At 42.5% G+C, this 27647-nt stretch overlaps 1 protein-coding gene across 1 annotated transcript in view; it reads right to left on the reverse strand.

The window, feature by feature from the left end:
• Positions 1 to 428: 428 nt before the first annotated feature.
• The window catches only part of SEL1L3 (SEL1L family member 3), a 118224-nt gene continuing 91005 nt past the window's right edge, over positions 429 to 27647 (reverse strand). Inside the window, exons 18-24 of the mRNA XM_054553789.2 lie at positions 20832 to 20922; positions 20617 to 20701; positions 18383 to 18492; positions 11985 to 12112; positions 10730 to 10832; positions 10576 to 10648; positions 429 to 1563 (exon numbers count right to left, since the gene is read on the reverse strand). Coding sequence (XP_054409764.2) covers positions 1424 to 1563; positions 10576 to 10648; positions 10730 to 10832; positions 11985 to 12112; positions 18383 to 18492; positions 20617 to 20701; positions 20832 to 20922 — 730 coding nt within the window. The 3' untranslated portion in view covers positions 429 to 1423. The remainder of the gene's footprint in view (positions 1564 to 10575; positions 10649 to 10729; positions 10833 to 11984; positions 12113 to 18382; positions 18493 to 20616; positions 20702 to 20831; positions 20923 to 27647) is intronic.

Here is a 27647-nt window from a genome sequence, read left to right on the forward strand (position 1 = left end):
GGTTACTGAGCTTGTCAGTTACAGGACCAGAATTTGAATCCAGGACTGTTAGCCTTCAACCTCTGGCTTTTTTGCAAATAGGAGGGACAACATTTGCTAAAACAAGAGCAACACTCATAGGAGGAGGAAGAGGATGAACTGCAAGCTTAGCCTGGAATGAACATAGAGCCCAGGCTCAGAGCAGCACGAAGCCCTGAAACAATGTCTGATACTGTGCGAACATTCCAAGGCCAGACCTGAGCTCAGGATTCCTGGAGAGAAGCCTCCTGCCACCTTCCTATCCGCAAATGTTAATGGGTTATGAAAAATAAGCCCTCTCACCAGGAGGACTTTTCTTTTTTCCCTCCTCAAGGAGAATGTATGGACCTTTAGACTTTGTATGGTAACAGTAATTATAAAAAAGGGAAAGAAAAAACACTTTCTGGTAGTCAATTGTATAAAAATAATTTTATTTACTACTGTAAATAAAGTAGTGCAAAGAGTAGTTTGGACCCACAATATTGCATTACTGATTTATTTACTACCTTAGCAGCATGTAGTATACAGACATTCTGCTCTTCCTCTTCCTCTCTAACACACACACACACACACACACACACACACATCCCTGTACAGACTCAGGCAGGCATAAGGGGTAGGGATGAAACTATAAGCTAAAGGCTTACTTTCTGCATATTCCGTTGCTGCCAGTCTATCCTAACGGGTAATTCATGGAGAAGACTACAGTTAAGTACTAAGAATCTTCTAAATGTAATTTCGTGGATTGCAATTGAAATGTAAAAGATATCCGACAATGTCATTAAATGATTCGGAAGCTCTACGACCCTAGAAAAATTCAAGGAGAAAAATGTAAACCAATTTACAAAGCTATCGCCCTCCCTGCATTTCCAGGCATAAACAATTTATTTCAAGGTGCCTTATAACTGTTAGGTCTTGGAAGTCAAAGAGAAATCTATCAATTTGGCTTTGAGGAACAGGGCTGTGGCAAGCACAGGTACCAAAATATTATCTACCTTGTAGAGTAGTAATAATTTTCTGTTCTTCAATAAAGGGATGAACCACGCAATATGATTCTTAAGACACATCTTAGTGTATAAGAATCCAGATCTGCCGTAGGGCAAGCTATGACTCCTAATACATACAATCACTAGAACAAAAGTCTGTGATGGCCCAGTAAACTTCCCCACATGCCCTGTGATCAAGATGTTCCTTGTATGTGTTTGATGACCTTTGGTATTACCACTGCCTGATCTGGGTACTTCCTTGTAATTTGACTTTAAAAAAAAATGACACCAATTGCAAAATTTGCATCCAGTTGACAAGACATTTAAGTTGTTTATCAGGATCATGCCCTGGCCCCAGCTTCCCGATACCAACTGTTGAAAAGATTCTCTCTCATCTGGAGAGAACTGGAGTGCACAGTTCACCCACGTGGCTCCGGGTTATTAGTTACTGTGGGCTGGTCTTGGTCAGAGGCATCTGCAGCTGGAGTCACAGCTGGACTTGCAGTGGATGTGGCAGTGTCTGGGGAGGCCTGGGATGGTCTTGAAGGGGGATCGCTCGCTGCAGAGACACATGCACAACAGGTGCTGAATACTCAAAACAATGCATTCAGAACGTACAACCACACCTAGAGACTCTGGCAAGCCATGAGAGATGCATCTAGTCTAATACCCTGACACTAACTAGCCAGGCAACTCTGGACCCATTATTTAAGTTTAAGAAGATGCCACCGTGCTGACAATCTGATTTCTAAATAAAAACCCTTCAAGAGTTTCACCTCCAAGTGCCGATGCTCATCCCTAAAGGGACATTCTAGGAAGTTCCAGAATGGGTCCCCAAACTTCTGGCTTTTCTGGATATATGCAGGAATTCTTCGGGCCCCTTCCAGTACCTACAGAAGAGGTCGTAGATTCCAACACTCTTCTGAAAGAATAGGAGAGTGATGGGGAGGGGCAGGATGTTGTAGAATGATGTGCCCTTTCTAAGGTCATTAAAGCCACTACTCTGGCAGGTGATCTAGTGATTAGAGCCCCAGTGATGAGGTACAAACACCATTTTGCAACAGTCAGGAGAACTGGGTTGGACAAGTCTCACTCATCTGCTGCTAACAAGTGACCTTGGGACAGATACAGATGGCAGACATTTTGGTTGTAAAATGTTTGAGTCTCCTGGGCCTCGGTTTCGTTACTTGTGAATTGAAAGTCTTGGATTAGACGATCTTGAAACCCACTTTGATCCTAAGATTTACCTTCCTTATGATCTCTGAGGAAGTTAATGAAGTACTAAGGCATGTATTTTCAAGCTCAGGGAAATGTTTAAATCACCATGGTAACAAGATAAATCAGCAATCAGTTTTCTGATTTAAAAAAAAAAGTGCCAATGTGTAAATGTAGAAAGGATGCATAATTAGCATTGCCACCATTTAAATCTTTGGTAAGAGCATAGTAAAAGTGTTCGATGTTTCTACAGGAAGTTAGTCATTATCTGTGTGAGGACTCCCCCTCTTCCACTGGGGGGTTTGCAATCACTGCACAAGCCCCCCACAGCCTGGCCTAATTTTAAAGTGGCCTCTTTGTCTCTGCTCACCTGGAATGTGTGCTAATTTTATTACTGGACTAGAATCAAGGTAACCAGGACAATAAGCATGCTGTTTAAAAAATTACAGAGTATATTCCAGAGCCAAATAGGAGTGATTTGTGAATTTTTTGCTGCCTGGGGGACCATTTTCTGTACATTAGTGAGAATTATCAAGAACTGGCCCAAACTGCAGCCCATGGGCCAAATGTAGTCATTGCTTGTTTCTGTATGGCTCATAGTTTAAAAACAGCTTTTACAATTTTACACAGTTGAACAGAAAAAGAGTAATATTTCGTGACATGTGAAAAATATATGAAATTCAAATTTTGCATCCATAGTAAAGATTTATTAGAAACCCAGCCACAGGCCGGGCGCTGTGGCTCACGCCTGTAATCCCAGCATTTTGGGAGGCCCAGGCGGGTGGATAACCTGAGGTCAGGAGTTTGAGACCAGCCTGGCCAACATGGTGAAACGCCGTCTCTACTAAAAATACAAAAATTAGCCGGGCGTGGTGGCACGTGCCTGTAATCCCAGCTACTCGGGAGGCTAAAGCAGGAGAATTGCTTGAACCTGGGAGGCCAGAGGTTGTGGTGAGCTGAGATCTTGTCACTGCACACCAGCCTGGGCGACAGAGCAAGACTGTCTCAAAAAAAAAAAAAAAGAAAAAAGAAACCCAGCCACAATGGCTGGCTGCTTTTCAGCTCCCGGCAGAGTGGAGTAGTTGTGACCGAGACAGCCCCAAGGGCCCAAAATATTTATTATCTGGTCCTTTACAGAAAAAGTTTGCTGATCTCTGCTGTTGTTAGGAAGAACATCTGCTTGCCGACTGACCAGATGGAAGCAACAAAGAAAGAATACGTGGGACTATGTTGGATTCATCCTGAAATGAAAGAATGTTTGCACAAAGGAGGTATAAAGGGGAAAGCCCTAGAAATTGTATGCTGTAAGTAAGACCATACCTACTTCATCTGGGCCTCTGGATCTAGCAGGGACCAGATTCGTGTCACTGAAACACTCTTCAGGAGTGGAGATACTGGTAAGATGTCAAGCTAATGAGATAGGACAGAGTACAACCTCCTCATGAAATCTCTCTGACTATAAGGCTACTGCTTTCTTCATAAGCACTACTTTGTGACATTTTACTATAATTTTAGTGGAAACCTCATTAGCTGGAAATGTAGATGACAGGAAACAGCAGGGAAAGGTTTAATTAATCTTATAGATATCACCTTACTCTTTTTAAAAGAACATTAGGCTAACCACTTAGCTGGAAGAAATGAGTTGTCTTAAATTATAAATGTATTGAATAGGTTGACGTTAGTTTAAAAGGTTACCTAGTTGTACTGAGGAGCTAGCAGTTCTACAAATCTTGCTCTATATGGTATATTCTATTGAGATGTAAAGTTGACATGATACTAGTAAGGCAGTGCTCTTTCTTTGAAATAGTGACTTCTATTTTCCACTTCTGTTCTTGCCTCTAGCTTCCTTCAGGCAGCTGGCCAGGCTCCATGATTTTTTTGGTCTCAGGGGAGGTTTGTGGCCAGGCAGAAGTGGAGATGGCTCCAGACATATACTTTACTTTGGGATTTTTTGTTTTTCAAAAGCCTGATCCATTAAGGCAATTATGCTTGGTGTACTCTCCCAAAGAGTGGACAAGGAGAGTGCTTTTGAGATGCAACAGGTGAGGAAAGGAGCTTTTTGGAATCCTTGGGTTGTACCCACAGCAGGGCATCTAGCTTGCCCCATCAGCAATCAGAAATGAAGACTTGGGAGAAGAAGGGCTAATGACGCTTGGCTTTGGCAAAGATGACAGAGTTCCCAGGTGACCCAGAAGCTGCAAAGCCAATGGACCTGGGGGAACAGTGTAGGCCCAGGGTGATGTGTGTTCTGCTATCAGGCCGGTGACTATCTGAGTGACCCTAGGGCCACCCAAACCCAGGGACCTTTCCACCACCATGGGAGGTATAAGCAGCAAGAAAGACTGAGCTGTCTGGTGGGATGCGAGCCAGGAGTCAAACACAAGTTCCCTTGAAGGAAAGACTACATATATTTATATGTATTCTTTATATATATAAATAAATACATGTTTGTTATATATAAATATATATTCTTTATATATAAATCTATATTCTTTATATATATAAGTATATATGATGAAGATCAAGACATTAACTGATCTATTGAAAGTACCAGTTGAGCTATCTTGGTATTTTTGATAGATCAGTCAATGTTTTTGTTGAAATGCTTTAAAAAATAGTTGAATGAGCCGGGCGTGGTGGCTCAGGCCTGTAATCCCAGCACTTTGGGAGGCCAAGGCAGGCAGATCACGAGGTCATGAGTTGGAGACCAGCCTAACCAACATGGTGAAACCCTGTCTCTACTAAAAATACAAAATTTAGCTGGGTGTGGTGGCGTGCACCTGTAATCTCAGCTACTCAGGAGGCTGCGGCAGGAGAATCACTTGAACCTGGGAGGCAGAGGTTGCAGTGAGCTGAGATCATGCCACTGCACTCCAGCCTGGGCGACAGAGTAAGACTCCATCTCAAAAAAAAAAAAAAAAAATAGTTGAATGGGCAAGGTGCGGTGGTTCACGCTTGTAATCCCAATACTTTGGGAGGCTGAGTCAGGCGGATCACTTGAGGTCAGGAGTTCAAGACCAGCACGGCCAACATGGTGAAACCCAGTCTCTACTAAAAATACAAAAATTAGCTTGGTGTGGTGGTGGGTGCCTGTAGTCCCAGCTACTCAGGAGGCTGAGGCAGGAGAATGGCGTGAACCCTGGAGGCAGTGGTTGCAGTGAGCCGAGATAGCGCCACTGCACTCCAGCATGGGCAATAGGGTAAGACTCCATCTCCGAAAAAAAAAAAAAAAAAGTTGAATGTTTTAGGAAGAGTCCTAACAGCAAAGAAAAACATACTAGGCTTTGGTCATTATGTCTGTTTCTGAGGTAAATCAAGCTATTTATGTGTGGGTATTACCTAGTGTCAGCATGCTTTAATTGCAGGTCCAGTGCACCAGAGGATATACTCCTTGAGAACTACCAGCTAACATTTGTGGTTTTGTTTTGTTTTGTTTTGTTTTGTTTTTGAGACAGAGTTTCACTCTTGTTGCCCAGGCGGGAGTGCAATGGAGTGATCTCGGCTCTCTGCAGCCTCTGCCTCCCAGCTTCAGGTGATTCTCCTGCCTCAGCCTCCCAAGTAGCTGGAATTACAGGCATGCACCACCATGCCCAGCTAATTTTTGTATTTTTAGTAGAGATGGGTTTCACCATGTTGGTCAGATTGGTCTGAAACTCCTGACCTTAGGTGATCTACCTGCCTTGGCCTCCCAAAGTGCTAGGCGTGAGCCACTGCGCCCAGCCCATTTGTGGAGTTTTAAACACTTTACATTGTGTTGCCTCATTTGGTTATCTCAACTACAACAGGCAGTGGGTGTACTACTATTTCTGCTACTTACAGAAGAGGGAACTGAGGCACAGATAGGCTCCTTCCTTTGCCCAAGGTCACATAGCTAGCTAGTGGCAGGGCCAGAATCTTAGCAGCATGCCTCCCACACTGATGCTGTTAACTACTGTCCTGCACTGCTAGCCTTCTGAATGCAGAACAATTTAATGTGGCAAATGCCATGATGTGTCAACTATATATCACAGAGCATATAAACTCAGGAGGAAAATGAAGGTAATTGGAGCTGAACGCAAAATGGATGGACAGCTCAACTGCAAGTCTTGACTATAAATCATTAATTTTTAAAAACAACAGACTGGAAAAAAATGCAAATCACAAAATGACAAAGCTCTCTAACTTATAGCAACAATCCTCACCCAAAGCTGCTGATGGGAGGCTCCTAACTCTCAAATACATTTCTTCTTTTTTACACTGTCAGTCAGCACCCAGAGTTCATTATTACGTTTGTTTCACAACACCATGGCTGCTACATGCACCCATCCCTGTCTTCCCCCAGCTGTGGGGCAGGTCTCAAGACCTTGTGCACCAGCTCACTGGGGAGACACCAAATGGTAGAAACTTGGTCTCTGAGCAGCATCGCCTTTGCAGCAGCTTCTCCTCACCTCCTCCATGCCTCGATTTCCCTGCCCCATCATCCCATCAGCTCCACTGTGCTGCTGGAGTACCTTCCTACTTAAAAATTATTGACAGGCCAGGCACAGTGGCTTATGCCTGTAGTCCCAGCACTTTGGGAGTCCAAGGCAGGTAGATCCCTTGAGGTCAGGAGTTCGAGACCAGCCTGGCCAACATGGCTAACGCCCGTCTCTACTAAAAGTACAAAAATCAGCTGGGGGTGGCGGCACGCACCTGTAATTCCAGCTACTCAGGAGGCTGAGGCAGGAGAATCACTTGAATCCGAGAGGTGGAGGTTGCAGTGAGCCAAGATTGTACCACTGTACTCCAGCCTGGGTGACAGTGAGACTCCATCTCAACATAAATAAATAAATAAATAAATAAATAAACAAATAAGGTCAGGTGCAGTGGCTCACACCTGTAAGCCCCGCACTTTGGGAGGCTGAGGTGGGTGGATCACCTGAGGTCGGGAGTCCAAGACTAGCCTGACCAACATGGAGAAACCCTGTCTCTACTAAAAATACAAAATTAGCCAGGCGTGGTGGCACATGCCTGTATTCCCAGCTACTTGGGAGGCTGAGGCAGGAAAATCGCTTGAACCCGGGAGGCGGAGGTTGTGGTGAGCCAAGATTGCACCATTGCACTCCAGCCTGGACAACAAGAGTGAAACTCAATCTCAAAAATATATAAAATAAATAAATAAATAAATAAATAAATAAATATAAAAAGTATTGACAACTTTTTTTTTTTTTTTTTTTTTTTTTTTTTTTTTGAGAAAGGGTCTCACTCTGTTGCCCAGGCTAGAGTGTGGTGGTGCAGTCTTAGCTCACTGCAACCTCCGTCTCCGGGGTGCAAGCGATTCTCATGCCTTGGCTTCCCAAGTAGCTGGGATTACAGGAGTGAACCACCATATCCGTCCCATATTTCAACTCTTAACATTAGTTCTAACAGGGCTAGCAGGTACCACTGTTGGGGCACATTTTGGAAATGTGTGGAGTTTTTTTCTTTTTCTTTTTTTTTATACTTCTCGGCCCTTACTACTCAAAGTATGCTCTTACTAAACAGCAGTGTGGGCATCATCTAGGAGCTTGCTAGAAATGCCAAATCTCAGGGCTTACCTACTGAACCAAAACCTACTGAACCAGAATCTGCATTTAATAAGAACCCTGGATGATTCATATGCACATTAAAATTAATAAGCACTGGGCTAGAATGTACTTATTGAAATCAATATTATTTTATTACAATTAGTTTCTTTTTATTTCCCCTTTATATTGCTGTTAGGGCCCTATATTGATTTTTAAAAATGTGTGTAGATGGGTTAATTATCATGAATTTCATTTCAAGGTACTAAAAAATATGTTTCAAAATATTTCCTATGTGAGATGCAATGGGTTTGAGGCAGATGACAATCACTGTTTTAAAGTATTGTGATTCTGAAAATAAGTTTGAAATTCTGCTGCCCTACATCCATTCTTAATCTTTTTTCTTCTTCTTCTACTTTTTTAGAGACTGGGTCTCATTCTGTTGCCCAGGCTGGAGTGCCATGCTGTGATCATAGCTCACTGCAGCCTTGAACTCCTGGGTGCAAAAAATTCTTCTGCCTCAGCCTCCCCAGTAGCTGGGACTGCAGGCACGTGCAACCACATCTGGCTAATTTTTATTTTATCTTATTTTATTTTATTTTATTTTAGAGATGGGGTCTCACTATGTTGCCCAGGCTGGTCTCAAACCCCTGAGCTCAAGTGATCTCCTGGGCCTGTCAAAGTGTTGGGATTATAGGAGTGAGCCACCTGCACCCGGTCTCCTGGTCTTTACTTCCTTATTTGGGCAAGCTACTTCACCTCTCTGCCTCAGTTTCCTCATCTGTAAAGTAAAGGGCATAGAATTAAATAATTTTTATGATCCTATCCAGACATAGCCTTCTTTAGGCTGGTCAAGCAGGAAGTAAGTATATGCTGGAGAAAGCAATTGAAAAAGTTTGAGAAAAATGACGAAAATGTATGAAAGAACTATGGGGATATAGGAAGAGCAAAACATCACAGGACAGGAGAGACACGGAGACAAGAATGTGGAGAGACTGATAATGAAGGCATGGAGACAGAAAAAAGAGATGACTTCTGATCAAAGCAATTCCAGCCGCCCATGAATTTTCATGGCTACCAGCTGGCATAAAATCATAAAGACAAATTTCAGCTCCTCTAACGGAATTGCATTTGTAATAATCATCACAATATTTCTACAGAGCAAAAATGACAATGATAATTTGAAATGGAAAACACTGACAAGATGCAAAATAAATGACTATACCTGGCAACAAATTTAGGGATGGGACAGAATTTGCATGAGTGAAGTTTATTAACCAGCAGACTACGGGGCATCAAGCCTGGAAGGTTTTGATGGATCCCTGTTAACCTCCTCAGGTAAATCAGAGAGAAATGATTTCGCATTAGCTTCTTGCAACAGCGACTTCCTTCTCACCGTGGAAGAGATGGTGACGTGCACCCCTTTCACTTTCCATTATCTGCTACACAAATAACAGCTATGCAAATGCTCCAATGCCATGTCCAGTCCTAATCTACCCATTAGTAAATGTCTGTTTGCCTTCATGAGTTATTATATCCTTTTGTAGCCATCCGACATGGTAAAAAATCAGTTTTCTTGTCTCTTGAGAGACCAGAGTCGTCTGTGGGTGTAGTACCTACTATGCATGGGTTATCACAAATGACTGGGGCCTTCCTCTTACTCAGCTTATGGTCTAATAGAGGAGTAAATGTAAGAGCTAACATTTATTGAGAAGGTTTTATATGCCAGATAATTATAACAGCTAACGTTTAACTACAGTCATCATTTTGGTAAGTATCTTATGTGCATTTTTTTTTCACTTAATGTTTTTTTCATTTTATGTTCCTAGGAAGCAGCTATTCTCATAACCTCATTGTATTGATGAGAAATTTGGGGATCAGGAAGGTTAAATAACTTGCCATGAGTCATACAGCTAATGAGTAGCCAAGCCTGGACTCCAAGCCCAAACAGAAGCAAGTAGGGCTCCCTTGTCCTTAACTACTATTCTATACTAGCTCAGAAAAATAACAATGATTAGTGGAAACCATGCTCAGCTAAATACCCACTTTATGATTCCTGCTCAGTCCCTCCCTCTGAGTCCGTGTGGCCGAGGATTTTTATTCATTACGAGTGTTTGTTTATCCTCTTACACATCTGATTGCTTGACTGAAATGAAAGGGAAGACTTCATGCTGCCAGGGGCTTTGGCACTGTGTTTTCAGGCACACAGGGCAGAATTCTGACAGATACATTTTCAATGGAAGAAGTTGTATTAGGTCAGTTTCTTAAGCTTTTTAAAGAAAATCCTTATTTTGAGGCTGGGTGCAGTGGCCCACACCTATAATCCCCGCGCTTCAGAAGGACGAGACAGCCAGATCACCTGAGGTCAGGAATTCGAGACCAGCCTGGCCAACATGGTGAAACCCTATCTCTACTAAAAATACAAAAATTAGCCGGGTGTGGTGGCACACACCTGTAGTCCCAGCTACTCGGGAGGGTGAGGCAGGAGAATTGCTTGAACCCGGAAGGCAGAGGTTGCAGTGAGCTGAGATCACACCACTGCACTCCAGCCTGGGCAACAGAATGAGACTCCATCTCAAAAAAAATAAAATAAAAAATAAAATCCTTATTTTGAAAAATACAATAGTAACTTTGTGGCCTCCCACCAGCCAGGAATTTCATACACCTCTAGAAGGATTCCCACCCTGTGAAGACCACCCTAGGGATAGGAGATAGCATGACCAACAGCACCAGGAGGGAAAACACAATTTTTCCAGTAGACCAAAAAAAAAAAAAAAAAAAAAATTCCCTGCTTTTTCTTTTATATATTGCTTTTGCTTTTTATAAATCTTTACCTGAGACAGACTGGAAATACTGCACAGTCCAGGCGATCAATATGGATAGCAGAAAGGTTCCCAGAAAGTAGATCTGCAAACATCAGAAGCACGCATTAGTGACTGACAAAGGGCAGGGGCCACAAGGGTGGGGCGGGTCGGAGATGAAACCTACCAGGGCTGAGTGCAGGATAGCACCCCAGAGAAGCCGCAAGTGCAGGTAAAGCCAGGCCAAGGAGCAGGGGCTGAAGGACTCCTCGTTACTGTGACTCCAGCACCTGCAGACAAAGCCCAGGGCATCTTGACGTGTCAGCCAACTTTGGTGGCAAGACTCAGGACTGGCATTTTCAGATCCACAAACCTACATTCTTCTGCTTTTGGACAAATGAGCACACTCAACTGACAAAGATGAGAGACAAAGAAATAAAGCCAGTGGCCAAATAAGTGGTTTGGCCTGATCTGAAATTCTAGAATCCCAGTAGAAATTTTAGAAAAAGGTCAGTTTTGTACTTAATTAAGAGTCAAGTCTGTTCTGCTGTGATGACAGCAAAAACTTAAAAATAAATAAAATAAAAGTCAAGCAAGATGCTGAAGCACAGGACCCACTAGAACAGTATTGCTGTTTAAAGCACAGATGTAGGAATGCCTCCTTATCTTTCAAAAAAGCATCGACTAATTAGGCCGGGCATGGTGGCTCACACCTGTAATGCCAGCACTTGGGGAGGCTGAGGCAGGTGGATTACTTGAGGCCAGGAATTCGAGACCAGCCTAGCCAACATGGTGAAACCCTGTCTCTATTAAAAACACAAAAATTAGCCTGGTGTGATGTGCACACCTGTAATCCCAGCTACTCACTCAGGAGGCTGAGGCATGAGAATCACTTGAACCCAAGAACTGGAGGTTGCAGTGAGCTGAGATTGCACCACTGCACTCCAGCCTGGGTGACAGAGCGAGTCCCTGTCTCAAAACAAACAAACAAGAGACAAGCATGGGCTAATCGGATTGTTACTCTTTCCATTCTCGTGGAAATTTCTGGTCAGCCCTCGAACTTCAGCTCAAGTACCTTCTATATCTTAAACTTCAGATATTAGAAAAGAGAAATACACTTGGGTCTGGCTGAATGTTTTCTAGTAGAAGAAAATCCTGGGCTTTTTCTTTCTTTTCTTTTTTTTTTTCTTTTAGTAGAGATGAGGTTCCACCAGGTTGGCCAGACTGGTCTCAAACTCTTGACCTCAAGTGATTTGCCCGCCTCAGCCTCCCAAAGTGCTGGGATTACAAGTATGAGCTATGGTGCCCTGCCTTTTGTTTTTGTTTGTTTTTTAAATAACAATTTACATTACAATATAAGGGTAAAGCTAACTTTAACCAAGAAGTGAACATCATCTACTTGGGTTCCTCAGATTCCACAGTTCTAGAGGCTCTGAGCTCACCTTTCGTACAGTTCCTGGAGAATGGAGATGTTATTAGAATGGAGAGTTGAGTCAATTTCCAAGAAATCCAAGATATGGTGTGGGATTACAGTACCTTCCTCGATTAGCAGGGCCAGGTTAAAAAATCCCTAAAAACAAGCCACAAACCAAACTCATCAAATCCTTGAAATAAAACCTAGACACACACTCTTCATCAGAATGTAAACATTTACAACCTCTAAAAATTTTTTTAAGTCTCTAGAGCCAGATGGTTTTGTCATCTTCATTGATGAATTGTTTCCCTAAATATATGCATCTGAGAAATTTATTTGCAGGAGAACCAGGAGGCTTTCAGAAGCTGCTGTGTCCCATCTGCTCCAAAGCCAGTCAACCGGGAGATCTGTCCTTTCTCGCTCACTCTCTCAAAACAGAACTTACTGGAAAACATGCCCTTGTATCATAAACGAAACAAGAATACTGAGTCGAATGCCATGTCCATTGCCTACAGACTATGCCCTCGGTTGCCATAGCCCTGTCGGAAATCTGACAAAACATTTCTGTGGCTAGGGCGGCTTCCCATGACTGACATCCCAAGGCAGTGCCTCCCTTGCACAGGATCACCTAAGGGCACTCATCTCAACTTTCCTAGGCTGGTGCAGAAACCTCTTCTCATGACTCCTCTTGGCACAGATTCCTCACTATGGTATATTTTTCTACCTCTTCCTCTGACACCGTGTTCTTGATCCTTAGAGGTAGGACCTGTCTTATTGGGCTGTACGGATCCAATAAAATAAACACAGTTAGAGGTCCCGACCATAGACATGCTTCATAAAGGATGGGTACTATTACCCTACTTGGAGAATGTGCACCCTCCATCACAAGCTGAGCAGGTGGCTAGATTAAGAAACAAGCAGAAAACGACGTGGTACTTACCATTAGAACTTGACCAGTTAAACTGGATTGTTGCCCTGAAAGAACTCAGGGTCATGTTTTTTGTGTTTTGTTTTTAACTTCTATTTCAACTTTAGGGGTACATGTACAGGTTTGTCATATAGATTATTTTGTTATGTGTTATGGGGGTTTGTTGTACATATTATTTTGTCACCCAGGTACTAAGCCTAGTACCTATTTGCTATTTTTCCTGATCCTCTCCCTCCTCCCAACCTCCACCTTTAGGTGTAGTGTCTATTGTTCCCTTCTATGTGCCCATATGTTCTCATCATTTAGCTCCCACTAAGCGAGAATATGTGGTGTTTGGTTTTCTGCTCCTGCATAGTTTGCTAAGGATAATGGCTTCCAGCTCCATCCATGTTCCTGCAAAGGACATGATGTCATTCTTTTTTTATGGCTGCATAGTATTCCATGGTGTGTATCTACCATATTTTCTTTATCCAGTCTACCGTTGATAGGCATTTGGGTTGATTCTATGTCTTTGGTATTGTGAATTGTGCTGCAATGAACATACATGTGCATGTGTCTTCATAACAGAACGATTTACATTCCTTTGGGTATATACCCAGTAATGAGATTGCTGGGTCTTGAGGAATTGCTACACTGCTTTCCACAATGGTTGAACTAATTTATACTCCCACCAACAGTATATAAGTGTTATTTCTCTTTGCAACCTCACCGGCACCTGTTCTTTTTTGACTTTTTAATAACAACCATTCTGACTGGTGTGAGATGGTGTCTCACCGTGGTTTTGATTTGTGCTTCCCTTATGACATGATCACATCTAATGGCTTATATCTTCCCTCTGACCTTGCCTCTTAGTTGCCTCTGACAACAATCTAAATGAAAATCATCATTTACCAGGTTGCATACTCCAGGACTTTCACAACCGTCGTATGTAGCAATCACGATAAAAATACCAGCAGCTCACGTTTTGAGTGCTTGCCATATGCGAGGCATTGTTCTGTTTTTTATATTTATTCATTTAACCCTCATAACAACAAATTGATATAGGTAGTATTATCCTCCCTGTTTTATAGATGAGGAAACTGAGGCACAGAGTGGTTAAACAACTTGCCCAAGGTTACACACCTAGAAAGTGGCAGAGCTGGAGCGTCAAACACAAGAGGACAGGGTGCAGAGTCTCAAATCTTAAACTCCACCATGGTGCCAAGAATAATCTCTAAATAGATGAAGCGTTAAGTATCTTTAAGAGGCACACACACACTCACACTCACACAACAGCAGAAAATAGACTACTTCTGCACTCTTTGAAAGGAAGGCACTCTTAAAATTTGAGATATTAAGAGAAAAGAAAAAACGGCTTTATGTTTTTTTTTGTTGTTGTTGAGTGCAATGGTGTGATCTCGGCTCAGTGCATCCTCCACCTCCCGGGTTCAAGTGATTCTCCTGCCTCAGCCTCCCGAGTAGCTGGGATTACAGGTGCCCACAACCACGCATGGCTAATTTTTGTATTTTTAGTAGAGACGGAGTTTCTCCATGTCAGCCAGGCTGGTCTCGACCTTCTGACCTCAGGTGATCCGCCCACCTTGGCCTCCCAAAGTTCTGGGACTACAGGGTTGAGCCACCGCGCCCGGCCAGCTTTATGAAATTTTAAAGTCTCTAATCAATGGAATAATACCAAGATTAAAATAAGTGGGAAAATAGAGTAGGGGAATAGTGGTATGCAATGTAATAGCTTAAGGTTCATTATCTACTAGATAAATATATAAAGAACTAATTATGGTTTAAATTTTTAAAAGTGTCAAAATTCCAATAGATAAATAGGCAAAGAATAAGAATACAGAATTTACAAAAAAGAAAATGTAAAAAGTAAATTATCATAAACAAGTATATGTAAAAGTGTCCATCATCACTAGTAATTAAGTAAATGCAAGTTAAAAACAGTAAGAAAGTAACAACATATCATTATTCAATTAACAAAATTAAATCATGAAAGCATCCAGTTGCTGGTAAGATTTCAGTCATCCTTCTCTACTTAAACACTGATTGGTGAGGTATTAAATGGAAAGCCCTTTCAGAAAGCAAAATGGCAGCATGCTATCATGTGTTATAATGGTCATAAAACCATTTATTTTTTTAAAATTTTTACTTCTGTTTTTTGAGATGGAATCTCACTCTGTTGCCCAGGTTGGAGTGCAATGATCTCGGCTCACTGTAACCTCCACCTTCCAGGTTCAAGAGATTCTCTTGCCTCAGCCTCCCAAGTAACTGGGACTACTGGTGTGCACCACCACGCCCAGCTAATTTTTGTATTTTTAGTAGAGATGGGGTTTCACCATGTTGGCCAGGCTGGTCTCAAACTGCTGACTTCGAGTGATCTGCCTGCCTTGGCCTCCCAAACAACTGGGATTACAGGCATGAGCCACTGTGCCCCGCCTAATAAAACCATTTAGACTGTCTGACTCAATAATACTATTTCTCAGATTATAAGGAAAGTATTCAAACTAAGAGAAAAGATGGAAATATAAAAATATTCATTGTAGCACTAGCTATAATTCCAACACAAGAGGAAACCACCTCTAAGTCTTCCTTGGTAGACTATAAATCCCATATAGGCGAGAGTATGATCTATCTTTTTATCTTATGTCCCCACCACTAATCATTGTCTAAGACATGGTAGGACTAGATAAATATGTGTCAAATCAATGAATAAGTTAGTAAACAAAAGGATAAGCATCCACCAATAAGGTAAAGCTTAAGAAATTATAATGTACCAGCTCAACAGAATATGGGGCAGCTATTAGGGTTAATAATTAGAGACTATGTAATAAAACGCACACAGTCCTACAATAAATGATAAGACAGATTTTAAAAGTGACAGGTGGCCAGGCGTGGTGCTCATCCCTCTAATCCCAGCACTTTGGGAGGCCAAGGTGGGTGGATCACGAGGTCAAGAGATCAAGACCATCCTGCCCAACATGGTGAAACCCCATCTCTACTAAAAATACAAAAATTAGCTGGGTGTGGTGGCGCACCTGTAGTCCCAGCTACTTGGGAGGCTGAGGCAGGAGAATTGCTTGAACCTGGGATGCAGAGGTTGCAGTGAGCCGAGATCACGCCACTGCACTCCAGCGTGGCGACAGAGCGAGACTGTCTCAAAAAAGAAAAAAAAAAGTGACAGGCACACTATAGGTGACGTGACAGACACATTCGCTTGTGGGCAAGGGACTGCGAGGGAACATGAAGACATAAAGGAGGAAAACCCCTGTCATAGAATTATCAGTGCATTCTTTGGTTTATTTTTCTTGAAAAAATTATCCTTTATTTTTTTTTGTAACATTGGCTTTCCAAAAAGTAAAAATAAAAATTGAGAAAAAAAAAATCCAGGCCCAAATTTAAGTGACAGGAAATATGACGTAAGGGAGTTTATTTCTATAGCAAATGCCTTTAGCAGCAACTCCTTCTTTTCAGAAGAAATAATAACAGAATAGATCACGTCCACTGAGTGTACTTGGCATTGGGCTTAGAGCTTTACACTGAACATCTCTCATTTAATCCTCACGATCTATGAGGCAGATGCTCTTATTACCCCCATTTACACATGAGCAAATAGAGATTCAGAGATTTAGTGACTCACCATGGACAAAGATCTATGGAGTGACAGAGATGTGGGATTTTAACCCAGGTACACGACCACTGCGATGTTGTACCTCCATTAAAAAAATAAAATAAAAATAGAAAAGATTGGCCAGACACAGTGGCTCATGCCTGTAATCCCAGCACCTTGGGAGGCCAAGGTGGGCAGATCACTTGAGCCCAGGGGTTCAAGCCCAGCCTGGGCAACATGGCAAAACCCCATCTCTACAAAAAATACAAAAATTAGCCGGACATGCACTTGTATTCCCAGCTACTTAGGCGGCTGAGGTAGGAGGATCGCTTGAGCCTGGGGGATCAAGGCTGCAGTGAGCTGAGATTGTGCCACTGCATTTCAGCCTGGGTTACAGAGTGAAACCCTGTCTCAAAAAACCCCACAAAACAGCAACAACAAAAAAATCCCACCAAAGACTGATACAGGGATAAGTTTCCAATTTTTGCTCAGTGGTCAGACTGTAAAGCACAACACCAGAAATCCGTTGCAGCAGAGGGTAACAACTATCCAAACCTCCATCATGAAAATGATTCTGAGGCCCTCACAGGAGGATTCCAAGTAGCAAATGTAGAAGGAATAAGGGAAATTGAGAATCACTGTTAGAACAGCGTGGTAATAATCGTAATAGGCAAAATTCTTGCCCAAAATGTATAATCTCAATCTATTCAAGAGAAAACAGAAGACAGACCCAAATCAACGGACATTCTACAAGGTACCTAACAAGCATTCTTCAAGTATCAAGAATCATGAAGATGAGAAAAGACTGAGGAACTGTCATAGATTGGAGAAGACTGGAAAGAAATATACAACTCAATCTAATGTGGGATCCTGGATTGAATCCTGGAACAGAAGAAGGATATTAGTGGAAAAACTGGTGAAATCTACATGAAGTCTGAAGTGTAGTTAATAATACTGTCCCAACATTAATATCTTAGTTTGACAATGGCATTGCGGTTATGTCAGATGTGAACATTAGGGGAAGCTGAATGAAGGGTATACAGAATCTCTCACCTCTTTTTGCAACTTTTCTACAAATCTAACATTATTTTCAAATAAGTTTCCAAAAAAATCACTGAGGGAAAAACTCCGTCGCTGAAGCACAGCCCAACAGTACAAGCAAAACACTTCCTATTGTGGACGCACTGCTAATTTCTTGAGTTTCTACCTGGTGAGTGAGTTTGATGTAATTTGGTAGAAGCACCCTTCTGTTTGGAGCCAAAGATCCAGGTTTAGGAGCTGGGCACTTTGCTTACCATTTGATTATTTGGCCTTGAACAGTTCATTACCTTTGATTATAAATAGGGTACAGTAATCCCCACCCCCACGGGATTATGTGAGAATGGCATGGGGGACACAGTAGGTGTTTAATAAAGGCTCACCCTTATGGTTAGTGTCCTCGTAGAATTGTTTGAGGGGCTTGTGAAAATGGATGAACAACGGCTTTGTAAACTGTGCAGTGTATGCACACTGAAAGGACTGTTAGGAAGAATTCTGGTTTTGCAAGTTCACAAATGGATGTCACCAAGAGCTGAGTTTTTTTCTGAGACAGGGTGTGGCTCTGTCACCCAGGCTGGAGTGCAATGGTGTGATCACGGCTTGCTGCAGCCTTGACTCGCCAGGCTCAAGCAATCCTCCTGCCTCAGTCTCCCAAGTAGCTGGGACTACAGGCGAGCACCACCACACCCATCTAATGTTTGTATTTTTGTAGAGACGGGGTTTTGCCATGTTGCTCAGGCTGGTCCCGAATTCCTGTCCTCAAGCGACCCACTCCCCTTGGCCTCCCAAAGGGCTGGGATTACAGGCGTGAGCCACCGTGCCTGGCCAAGAGCTGGTTTTTGTTGCGGTTGCTGTTTACCTGGGAGTCTCCATCCAGGGCGGCTTGGGCATACATCTGCACAGACAACTCCAGGTCTTGTGACTGATTTTGGTGGCCATAGTAGTAAAGGTCTCCCATCTTCAAATATGCTGCAGGAAATAAAGCACAGATCCATTTGTCAAGTGGTTTTTTTTCACACCAACATTTTAAATTATTGGCCCATTCACATGAATGAGAGTTTTTCCTATTAGTATCTGAATACAGAACATCTTTATGTTTCCCTGATGTGTCGAGAGAGAAACAAGCAAAAAGGCTTTTTGCCCAGAGCATCCCTATTTCTAGACATATTTTCTTTTCTTTTTTTTCTAAATTTTTTGCGATAGGGTCTCCGCCACCGAGGCTGGAGTACAGCGGTAAGATCAGGCCTCACTGCAGCCTTGACTTCCTGGGCTCAAGTGATCCTTCCACCTCAGCCTCCCAAGTAGCTGGGATTACAAGAGTGTGTCACCACGCCTGGCTAATTTTTGTATTTTTTATAGAGACGGGGTTTCACCATGTTGTCCTGGCTGCTCTCGAACTCCTGGACTCAAGCAATCCTCCCACCTCAGCCTCCCAAGGTGCTGGGATTACAGGTGTGAGCCACCGTGCCTGGCCTCTAGACAGTTTCTTATTTGGCCAGGTAGCTCTCCTGAATAGCTAAATCTCAGTCTACAACCTTGCTGCCCAATCAGCCAAGGTTGTCTTGGGTGCTTTACTTCACATTCGTAATTTTGCTGTTCATCTTTGATGTCTGTTTTTGGTAACTCTTTGCTTTAGCCATGTATTTTATTTTTCCTCTGAAGAAAAACTTGTTTTTAAGAGTATATGTATCGGCTGAGTGCCGTAGCTCACATCTGTAATTCCAGCACTTTTGGAGGCTGAGGTGTGCAGATCACTGCAGGTCAGGAGTTCAAGACCAGCCTGGCTAACATGGTGAAACCCCATCTCTACTAAAAAATACAGAAATTAGCCAGGCGTGGTGGTGCGTTCCTGTAATGCCATCTACTCAGGAGGCTGAGGCAGGAGAATCGCTTGAACCTGGGAGGCAGAGGTTGCAGTGAGCTGAGATAGCGCCATTGCACTCCAGCCTAGGTGACAGAGTAGGACTCCATCTCAAAAAAAACAAAAACAAAAACAAAAACAAAAACAAAAACAAAACAAAAAAAGGGTGTATGTATTAGTCAATGTCCAATAAGGAAAACAGAATCCATTTCAGGTGGTTCAAAAGAGGAATTTCACCGTGGGGGAGTAGTTACTAGGGTGTTGGGAGAGTTGAAAAGGCAAATGGAAAACAATAGGCAGCCCAGAGATCAGCAGTGAGAAGGCTACTATCATCCCCAGGACTTGGGGACCACAGGGTGCCTGTGATGTTACCAGAGACCCAGAGCCTGGTGCTGAGATCAAATAGGGTGGAGCTGTCAGGCAGGGGCTGGAACCGTGGAAATGTAGCCACTGCCAGAGACAGGGTCCAAAGCAGAGAGAGAAAGGGAGAAGTACTTGGACTTCTTCTCCCATCCTGCAATCTTCTGCCAGTGCCTCTTATTGCCTGAAAGGAATCAGAAGCCGGTGGGTAGAGGAGTCTAGGAACTGTAGTTCCTGGAGGCCAGTCCCCTACCATGAGGAGCAGAGTAGAGGAATCCGCACAAATGACTGGCCCAGAGAATTGCTCCATAATAGCGTTCTCTTTTACATTTTCATTGACTCAGAAGAAATGTTGGGGGCCAGGTGCAGTGGCTCACGCCTGTAACCCCAGCACTTTGGGAGGCCAAGGCGAGTGGATCACCTGAGGTCAGGAGTTTGAGACCAGCCTGGCCAACATGGTGAAACCCTGTGTTTACTTAAAAAATACAAAAATTAGTTGGGCGTGGTCGTGGGAGCCTGAAATCCCAGCTACTTGGGCAGGAGAATCACCTGAACCTGGGAGGTGGAGGTTGCACTGAGCCCAGATCATTCCACTGTACTCCAGCCCGGGGAACAGAGCGAGACTGTCTCAAAAAATGAAAATAAAAAAATAAGAAATGTTGGGTCCAAGCACTCCATGGGACAATGGGCGAGGAGCAGTGCGTTGTGTGAGGCTGAGAGCAGAGTTTAGCGATCTTAATAGCAGAGATTTTTCGCTTTCTTTTCTAATTATTTAGAAATACCTCACTTCACACAAAGCTGTCAGATGTTCCCTGTTACTAAAGATTAAAAACACCTAATGCTTCAATTTTGCACCATTTTTCTATACATACCAAAGGAAGGAGCATCGATTTGAAAAACAGAGAAATTATAGTATCTCCAAACACAGTTAACACCCAAGTATCTCCTGGCCAGGTCCTAAGGCGTAAAGGGAAGAAAAAGTTAATTCATTAATATTTCGGCCAAGTGACCAACGTTGCCTCCGTAAAACCCAATTCATTATCCTTAACCTCAGAGCTTCTACTCTGAGAAGAATACATTTACTTACTGGCCTCTCCTCACAGATGTGTGCTAAATTTGTCTGTGATACTTCAATTCCAGTTTCTGCTGCTAAAACATGATACAGCAAAGCTTCATGCCTAAAAATAGATGATTAATAATAAATTTCATATAGTGGCTCTTACTAATATTCACAGAGAGCTTTATATTCAAACATAAGAGGGCACAAAATAAGCAGTTTTTTAAAAAACCACAAAATCATGAGTTTTTTTTTTTAAATAAATATTGTTAAAAATACTGCATGCACTGATTTATTTTCTATCTTAAAGGCTGAACTCACAGATAAGGCTGGGGAGCTAGTTGATGCAACAGCTACCTCTACTGGCTGAAGGGCATGTCGGATGTTGGCTGGGGAGTTGTCTACTAGCCTTCAGTTCTTGAATCCTTCTTCCATCCTCGCTTAGAGGAGATAAATGGTGTTAAGAAAAACCCTTGTGCTTTGGAGTCCTCTGTTTTATGAAAGGCTTTATAGGGCTTAGGATTCTGAACGAGCTTGATTAAAGCTGAGCTTTTGTTGTGCATTAGAAGTTTGGCAAAGGAAAGGCAGTTTACAAGGGACTTGATATATCAATGGCCAAAACACATATGAGAAAAGAAACGTTTGACACCACTAGCAATCGAATAATCGCAAAACAACGAGTGACCACTTTTCATCTGTTGAAAGATTGGTACAAGATTCATGTTTAGAATAATGGCAAAGGCTTGGGGAAATGGACATACTCTACAACTACTGCCAGCTTGAGGGCCAATTAATTCAACGGTTCTGGACCAGCCTGGGCAACAGTAGAAACCCTGTTTCTACTGAAGGACAGGCGGGAGGAGTCTTAAAAACGCACATACCATGTGGCCCTACAGTTCTCCCTTGTGGGGGTTTATACTAAGGAAGCAATCAGAGATACGTGCAAAGATTCTGTTACCACGGAGTTCATGGTAGAGCTGTTTATATGAACAGCAACAAAAAACTGGAAACAAATGTCTGAAAATCAGAGACTAGTGAAATTAACCCATAGTGCAGCCACTTTCAGACGTGGCCATTAAAATGATGTGTGGAAGGGTATTCAAAAAAATAGCAAAGTATTTATGCAAAAATTTCCATTCAGTGAAAAAAAAAGCAGAGTATAAAACAATGCATCCTATTTTTGCAAAAAAAAATATAACTGAACACACACATGCACACACATACACATGCAGATACAAATAGGCAGAGAAAAAAAAAACTCTAAAAATTATCACCAAAATGCTAACAATACTTATTTCTGGGTGGTGAGAATGCAGGTAATTTTTATTCTATTCTTTTTACTTATCTGGATTTCCTCAATTTTTTATACGTTACCTAGCTTAAGAGTAAAACTCTATTTTATCCAGAAGTAGTTTCTTAAAGCTTATTTTCCATTTTAAGGAGTTGATATTAATAACTCTTTCTTAATTTTAGCTCCACCTAGGAACTGGTTTAGGAAACGGTGGGGAAAGGTTGGGTGAGGGGGAGTAAGGGAAGCAGATTCTGAAATTATCTTTTCTAAACTGCCAAAAGCAGCTTCTGGCAGGCAATCTCTTGGAGACCGAGAGGTGCTGGGGATCAAATTAGGATAGTCAGACCTTCAGTCAGACATGCTGCAGGTCACAGGCCACGTGGCTGCTGAGTGAGCCAATTCGCAGGCTCTGAGATACCTAAGGCAGCTGACCAATTAGCCATGACTCAGGCTAAAGAGGGACAAAGTCAGCTAAGCAGTGTCCCTTGCAGAGGCAAGCCAGATAACAAGCCTCCAAGTGCAGCTGCAACAACATCCCAAAGGATGCTTGGGGATTAGCTAACATAGCCTGCAAAATCTATGTTTGGCTACAAGAATCCTCAGAGCAGACCCAAGGCCCCAGACAGAGGGCATGCAAGGGAGGCCCAGCAGAAAGTCCCCCTCATTCTGACACAAGGTCCTCTTCCTAAGGTCTTAGAATTCTCAAGTTTCTTCAGAGACACTCTGGCCTGCACTGGTGTCTCAGTTTCCACCAGGGATTGATGAGGAAAGGAGACAGTGTAGATCTGCAAACCAAGGTCAAATATTGGGCCAGTGCCCCCTAACCATAACTGGCTGGGATGTGGCTCGTGTTTACTAAAATGTAACAAAATGAGGTATTTTCTGGCCAGGTGTGGGGTTGCTCATGCCTGTAATCCCAGAACTTTGGGAGGGTGAAGCGGGAGGATCGCTTGAGCTCTGGAGTTCAAGACCAGCCTGGGCAACAGTAGAAACCCTGTCTCTACTAAAACACAAAAAAATTAGCTCGGCATGGTGGTGCATGCCTGTAATCCCAGCTACTCGGGAGGCCGAAGCAGGAGAATCGCTCAAACAAGACAGGCGGAGGTTGCAGTGAGCCGAGATTGCGCCACTGCCCTGCAGCCTGGGTGATAGAGCCAGACTCTGTCTCTAAAAAAAAAAAGAATTTTTTCTTAACAGCAGAAACCAATAGGCTGGTTGTCAGAATGGGTGGGGGAAATGGAGACTGATACTCTCTGCAAGAACATTCACAATGATAAGCTTTATAAAGATAATATCTTGTGTCTAAAGTGATCTGGTGGTGGGGAAGGAAGGGAGGAACAAGTTTTATAGACTTCTAACGTCCAATCATTGTGTAAAGCAGGAGGAAATGTCATAGAATCCTCAAGCATTTCCATTGAGGAAACACTGAAATCCATCAGAAAGAGATGTCTAAAAAGGTATGTGATATTCATAGAAGCACTGACCAGAAATCTACCTCTGGGCCGAGCACAGTGGCTCATGCCTGTAATCCTTGCACTTTGGGAGGCCGAGGCAGGTAGATCACTTGAGGTCAGGAGTTCAAGACCAGCCTGGCCAACATTGTGAAACCCTGTCTCTACTAAAAATACAAAAATTAGCTGGACTTGGTGGTGGGTGCCTGTAATTCCAGCTACTTGGGAGGCTGAGGCAGGAGAATCACTTGAACCCAGGAGGCGGAGGTTGCAGTGAGCTGAGATTGCACCACTGTACTCCAGCCTGGGAAACAGAGGGAGACTCTGTCTCAAAAAAGAAAAAAAAAAAAAGAAAAAAAGAAATCCACCTCTATCTTTCATCTTGCACAATCAATCACCCAGTGCCTGTACCACCACCATCCATGTTCACATCTACTGAGCAGTGAGCTCTAGGTGGGGGCTGGCCACTCAAGACCAGATTTCTTCAGCTTATTAAAACTTCTGAGACAATGCCTCTGCAGAAACCCTGTCCACATTTAGCTTTCCAGCACTTTGCTCTTGCTTAACTGTGCTTCAACAGCTTATTAAAACTTCTGAGACAATGCCTCTGCAGAAACCCTGACCACATTTAGCCTTCCAGCACTTTGCTCCTACTTGTGTTTCAACAGACCCTATCTGAAAGTATTAATTCCAGATATTCCTACACTTACATTCATAGAACAAACATTTACTCAGCATTTTTTAATTGCAGGAAACCCAAAGACAAGTTGCAAAACTATTGTCCTTCCTTGAATTTCCTCAAGCTTTAGAAAGTCAACCAGCGCTTCAAGCTTTATTTCCAATGCACTCAAGTAAAATTGTCCCTTAGACAGTCATTTTGACAGGGAGAGGGGAATGGGTGCAGAGAGGAAGGGATTGAGAGAAAAGAAAGAATTTAAGGACACATTTGCTATCCTCCTTTCAGACCCAGCAAATGCATTTCTAGAACTTTTATAGTGATACATCTTAATAATCAATCCCTTGGCTGCTTGCTGTGAATTATAAATTTGAGTACCCCCGAGCAGTTTCTCCACAATTATATTATTTTGCATGTGCTGTTTTCTGCCAATGCCTGAAGCAGCTCAGACTATAAGGATGAAAAAAAAAATTCCTGGGGTCTCAGTGGAATTCAGGACCCCAGCTCTATTGCAAAAAGGTGAATTTCTTTCACCTGGAGCTATGTATGCTTACTTGCCTTGCCTCAAGCCCACTATAATCTGGCTAACCTCCTGGGTTAAGTGTTTTTGGTATACTTAAGACAAAGGACAATAAAACACAGAGCTTGCAGATAAAATAGATAAAACACATCTAGGGGTAAGGCAGAGAGGAATGAAACATGACAGCTGGTCTTTCCTTGGCTAACTTCTTCGAGTGTCCGAGGACAGCCTCAGGCATGACAACATTATCTTCTGTATTACGCTGATACAGCAAAAAGCCCTTTTCTTAGTCATGCTCCTCTTTTAAACTATCTCATATAAATCTTGGAACAACATAGAAAAGCACAAGCTCATCAAACTGACACATGTAATTTGAAAATAACTTCTAGAATAAATTCACTCACACAAAAATGAAAAAAGGGGAGGGACTGGGACATTGATGGATGATTTAGTTCTATTACAGCAGAATAGATGGTACCAAAAAAATGTCACGTTGGACTGTGAGGAGGCCAACAAACATATATTTCCTATTTAACCCCTGGGGTGGGCTTGAAAGCTTGGAGAGCAGGAATGGATGGAAGCCCTTTGTCCCAAATATATTTTGAAAAAGATTTCCCCATTGTAATAGATACAAAACGTTTCTTCCTGTTGATACTAAGAGGTTTCAAATCCAGGCTGAGACATACCTTTAAAAATAATTAGCTTCTGTATCAAGATTAGCAAAGATATGGAGAAATAGAAATTTGTATGTGGTGGGCAAGAGAGTAAATTGGTAAAACTACTTAGGAAAACAATTGACATTGTCTTGTAAGTTGAACATGTTCTCCTATGACCTACAGTCCCCACTCCTAAGTTTACATTCTAGAGTGACTCTTTCTATGTGCCCTAGGAGATACACAAAAAATGCTCACGGCCACATTGATCTTAAAAAACAAAGGAAAGAAAAGGCCGCATTGATCTTAAAAAACAAAGGAAAGAAAAGGCAAGGCAAGGCAGAAGGGAAAAGGAAAGGAAAAGAAAGAAAAAAGAAAAGAAAAAAAGAAGGGAAAAAAAGAAAGGAAGGAAAAGAAAAAAAAGAAAAGAGAACCCAAATATTCATTAATAAGAGAATTGGGAAATAAATTGTGATCTATTACAGCAGTGAATATGAATGATCTACAGGTACATGCATCAAAATGTGTGAATCTTATTTTTATCTATTTATTTATTTATTTTTTTGAGAGGGAGTCTTGCTGTATTGCCCAGGCTGGAATGCAGTGGCTCAATCTCAGCTCACTGCAACCTCCACCTCCTGGGTTCAAGCAATTCTCCCGCCTCAGCCTCCCGAGTAGCTGAGATTACAGGTGCATACCATCACACCCAGCAAATTTTTGTATTTTAGTCGAGATGGGGTTTCACCATGTTGGTCAGGCTGGTCTCAAACTCCTGACCTCAAATGATCCACCCACCTTGGCCTCCCAAAGTGCTGGGATTACAGGCGTGCACCACCACGCCCAGCAAGATGTGTGAATCTTAGGAGCATCATGTTAAGTAAAAAAAAAAGCAGTTGAAGAATTATATGTTATATAAAATAATTATAATCATATAAAGGTCAGAAATAAACCAAACTAAATCCATTTCTTAGGAATATATCCATATATAGCAAAAATATAAAGTGGGCAAGGGGCAGATCCACAAGAAGCTAGGATGATGGTTACTTCTGGGTACTGGGGGTAGGATGGGATTTAATCTGGGAGGGACAGCAGGGGCTTCACCAGCACTGGCCATGTTTATTTTTTTAAGTAGAGTGGTAGCTTTATGGCTGTTCATTTTATTGTCATGCTTTTGAGGTTATGTATGTATCATATATACTTCATTCGTATCAATGATTACATGATAAAAGAAGAGAAAAGCCACCCTACCGACTCATGCCACATCTTCCGTTCAAATGCTCGGCTCCTTTTGAACTAACTCTCCTTTCAGGCTCTCCCTTCTATTCACCATACACAGCTGTTTGATTAAGCATCTTAGAAACAGGCTCTGTCATGTCACTGTGCTCTCCAAAATGATCAATGGCTCCCCACTGGTTCATAAATTAAATACAAAACTATTGATGGCTCCCCATTGCTTCACAAATGCATAATCTGCCATTCAAAATCCCATGAAGTAGCACCTCTTTGGTTTCATTATATATCCCTCTCAAGTTTTACCCACATGGCATAATATTTTGTGGACTCACTTAGAATTTTCCTATCTCTTTGCTTTTGTTCTTGCAACTCCCTACACCATAAATGCTGTTCCCTGCCTGGCGAAGTGGAAATTCCACCCATCCTTCAAGACCACATCATCCATTACTTCTATCATGAAGGCTGTCCCAAGCTTCCCAAACCAGGCATCTTTTCCTCCTTAGTATCCCCAGTGATCTTTACATACTGCTCATGGCCCTTGAGCTATAATTGTTCCCTCTATTCACCTTAGTTCATTCAATCAGTAGTTTCCGAACACTTTCCGGGCACCCCAGTGTGCAGGGAACTGGGATAGAAGTTATCAGGCAATCGACATGTAAAAAGCAATCATGATCCATGGAAGAACAAAAGGAAATAAGGAGTTAGGTAGGATTCCTGGGCAAAGGAAAAAGCCAGCGCAAGGGCTCAGAGATCAGACAGAATATGGTCCACATGAGAACCTGCCTGCAGAAGAGATGAGGCAGCAAATTTCCCTAAGCCCTACTTGAGGCAGCTCCCGAAGCTTGTGGCCAGGCAACTTGCATTTAAGTGTACTCAGTAAAATCTGTGGAACTGAATCCAAACTCACAAAGGGTGCAGGACACACTTGAGGTCTCCTTTCTCCTTCCCCCAATCAACCAACCAACCAACCAACCAAACAGAAAACCATGATGACACTGAGTATTCTAAGAAAGAGAGCAAGC

This window comes from Pongo abelii, chromosome 3 (genome assembly GCF_028885655.2).
Source record: "Pongo abelii isolate AG06213 chromosome 3, NHGRI_mPonAbe1-v2.0_pri, whole genome shotgun sequence".
In the NCBI taxonomy this organism is placed as follows: Eukaryota; Metazoa; Chordata; class Mammalia; order Primates; family Hominidae; genus Pongo; species Pongo abelii.